Source organism: Miscanthus floridulus, chromosome 12, assembly GCF_019320115.1.
Source record: "Miscanthus floridulus cultivar M001 chromosome 12, ASM1932011v1, whole genome shotgun sequence".
NCBI lineage: Eukaryota > Viridiplantae > Streptophyta > Magnoliopsida > Poales > Poaceae > Miscanthus > Miscanthus floridulus.
In genome coordinates this window covers 62,999,594-63,002,539 of record NC_089591.1, presented here as the reverse complement: position 1 = coordinate 63,002,539, position 2,946 = coordinate 62,999,594, and the positions used below count along the sequence as shown (strand labels likewise).

The 2,946-nt window shown below is 49.8% G+C and overlaps 1 protein-coding gene across 1 annotated transcript; it reads right to left on the bottom strand.

The window, feature by feature from the left end:
- Positions 1-212: 212 nt before the first annotated feature.
- On the bottom strand, positions 213-1,014 carry LOC136495985 (uncharacterized). Its single transcript, XM_066491746.1, has 3 exons — positions 735-1,014; positions 433-485; positions 213-338 (listed from the first exon to the last, which is right to left on the bottom strand). The coding sequence occupies exons 1-3, from the start codon at positions 1,012-1,014 to the stop codon at positions 213-215; spliced, it is 459 nt and encodes a 152-aa protein (XP_066347843.1).
- Positions 1,015-2,946: the final 1,932 nt, after the last annotated feature.

The following is a 2,946-nucleotide window of genomic DNA, read 5'->3' as shown; positions in this document are numbered from 1 at the left end:
TAACCGCATCAGGTTTGAAACTTCAAAGATTATTTCGCCGAACTATAAGAAAACTGCATATATTACATATACAAGCACCTTATGACAAATATTTGATAAGTACTTGTTTCTTGCACTATCGCGTTTTCTAATACACAGTCAAGGTTTTACAGATGGTCTTCTATAATCAGATTAATGAGCTCCGCCATCGCCATCCATCTCACCAAACAGATCTATGTCGCAGCCAGCATTTTTGCTGCATCCTCCACTTCATCCTCCAGCTGCTGGGTATCTATGTCACTCAATCCTTCTTCGAACCCACCCTCTATGGACTGAAGGTCGGTGGTCGGATAATGGGACTGAACAACCGCAAGGACATGGGTAGCGACGGTAGTAATGGCATCGCGGCGGCTTAATTGCGGCGACTACAGTATAGAAGTTCTCCTTCTGGACCTTGGCCTCCTGCACCAGCACGTCGAATTGTGCTTTGGCTTTATGACGATAACCTATGAGAGTTATAATGATCCGTTATACAAGGAGCTATTACAACAATGATACCGACTAGAAGGAATTCACCTTTCAGCTCCTCAGCAAGTTTGGTCGCCCGCTCTGCTTCCTTTGCTTTTTCCTGGCAAAGTTGATCGATGGTCTAGCGCATCTGGCTGAGCTCAGCATCTTGCTCTACAAGCACAACAGTTGTTAACAGAAATGAGGCTGTTCAGCAATACTAAAGTACATTCGTTGATGTACCGTACATGCTTTCTGTTTGGATACACTATTGAGCTGTTTGCTTTTCCTCTCCAGCTGCTCGGAAGCACATTTTAGTTGGTCAGAGATAGCGGCCAGCTGCTCGGACTGGCTCCACACTTGCTCGGACGCGGCCGCCAGCTTTTTGGTAAGGACACCCTTTTGGTATTCTAGGTCCCGCGCGTTGGACTTTGCAAGGTCTCGTTTGCGTTGGGCTCGCTGGATATTCTTCTCCGGGAGGTTTCTGGCCTCTTTGAGTTTTTCGTTCTCCGCTGCAAGGGGCTCCATTCGCTTTATTAGTTGGCGGCACTGCTCGGCAACTCGAGATATTTCCTGCAACAAATATGATGACATTATTGTTAACCAATGCCAACAAACGACTAGGACTTTTCTAGAAAAAGTATTCACCTTGATTTGTTTCATCACACCAGTAAGGGAAGTCTCCAGTCTCCTAAACTCCTTGGTGGTGTCCTCCTCTTCAACAATAACTATTTCTTCACCGCGCTTTCAGAGGATCCGGACTGCTTGAGTTCGAGGTTCGTCGCGCATGATCTCCTCCACCTCATCCTCTTCCATCGTAGCCGGAGGGACCACCTTGGGGCTCGGTGGTCGGATAGCAGTTCCAACCATGCCATCCAGAGAATCGGGGACTGTCGTCTGTTCATTTGACTCCGAAAGCTTTTCCGCCCCTGTTTCCACCGTCGTAGAAGGAGCTGTCGCCGATTCGCTCGCCATTGTAGACAGTCGCTCGCCGCCGGGAAGATCACCAGGGGTAGCAATTGGCTCCCTAGCGTGCTCCCGAGCACTCGGGGACTCCAAGATGTGGTCCGCTGTCGTCTCCACCGCTCCAAGACAAGTTTCTTGTCGCCGATCAGTCTAAGCGGCTGGGGCTAGATCTGTTGCTTGCCTTGCACTGTGTCAAATCAGTTATTCAGTAACTACATAAGTAAAGAAAATATAGCAAAGTAACTGCAGCCAAGAGTACTTACGGTTTGGTCTGACGGTTCAATTTCTTAAACCGGCGGTGCCGGCCAGAGCCTCCAGGCGCAGCTTTAGGGTTAACTCCAGTGCTCGGTGGTGGGATTCTCGGCTCTTCCTCGGTTGGCCTTGGTTCAGTCTGCTGCTCTAGGGCTACTGTCATTTGTTGCCCCAGGATCTTTGTTACCCGCTCCGTGGGGATTTCCAACGTCTGCTGCGCAGCAATTCCCTCCGCTCGATGCTCAGGGACTCTCCTTGTCGTAGCCTCAAGGACTTCTTCGCCTACACCAGTTTGTTGCTCCGTGCGTGGGTAGAGCGAAGGCCCTTTTGTGCTCGAGGGAGGGTTCATGAGAATTTCGTCGTTGTCAGACCAATCGAACACCGCGGTTCTTCATGTTTGATTGGTCTTGTCATCATCCAGAGAGATCTCGCCTGGTTTGTGGGGAGCAGTCGCTGCTATTTTCCTTTTCTTCTGTGCCGGCTCATCTTCTGTCGGCCTCTTTCCCTTATTTTTTGTAGGCGCCGAGGGAGGACTCTCTGTCCGACCAGTGTCCATTCCTTTGGATTCCGAGGAGACACCGATGGAGCTCTCCTCAATTTGAACAGGTCAACGTGCATCCACTGATGGCGGCCAATCATTTCTCGGTACGCCCGAGAAATACACTGCCCTGTCCTGCGAATGGATCTTCACATGAGTAGGATTAGTTTATTGCTCAGCAGTATAAATAAAATTCTCGGAAACATAAAGTGAAGACATTTACCTAAGGGGGCAGATTCTTGTAATTGAAGGGCTTCGTGTACCCTGACAGCCTAAAGGAGGATAGCGAAGCGAACAGCTTGGCAGTTCGCTCTTCGACGTCGCTCCTAGAAAGTATTTCAGGCCTCTCTCGAGTCTCGTCGGTCTCCCCTTTGAATTCAAAACCTGGGTGTGCCCTCTCTTTACAGGGTTGTATGCGGCACGCTATGAAACTCGCCGCTACCAATCTGCCATTGGTCTTCATGCCCTTTATCAAGCAGAGGAGCTCATTCACTTGATCCATGTCGTCCTTGCTCGGTAGCTCTGACCAACTCCTTTGGCTTTCTAGGATGTGGTCAGCGTTACAACGCACTGCTGGGTGGCTTTGTCTCATGTAGAACCATCTGGTGTTCCACCCCTTCAGCGAAGTGTTCAGCAGTATGGTAAGATATTCACTCGCTATCCCATCCCGAAGCTGGAGATACACCCCGCTGACCACCTTCGAA

Bases quoted from the DNA above. Each gene is read 5' to 3' on its own strand.
- LOC136495985 (XM_066491746.1), bottom strand. From the start codon at position 1,014: ATGGAGCCCCTTGCAGCGGAGAACGAAAAACTCAAAGAGGCCAGAAAC. The intron at 486-734 runs GTACGGTACATC...TAACTCTCATAG, and splicing joins TGTATCCAAACAGAAAGCAT to GTTATCGTCATAAAGCCAAA. The intron at 339-432 runs GTCCAGAAGGAG...GCGGTTGTTCAG, and splicing joins TGCTGGTGCAGGAGGCCAAG to TCCCATTATCCGACCACCGA.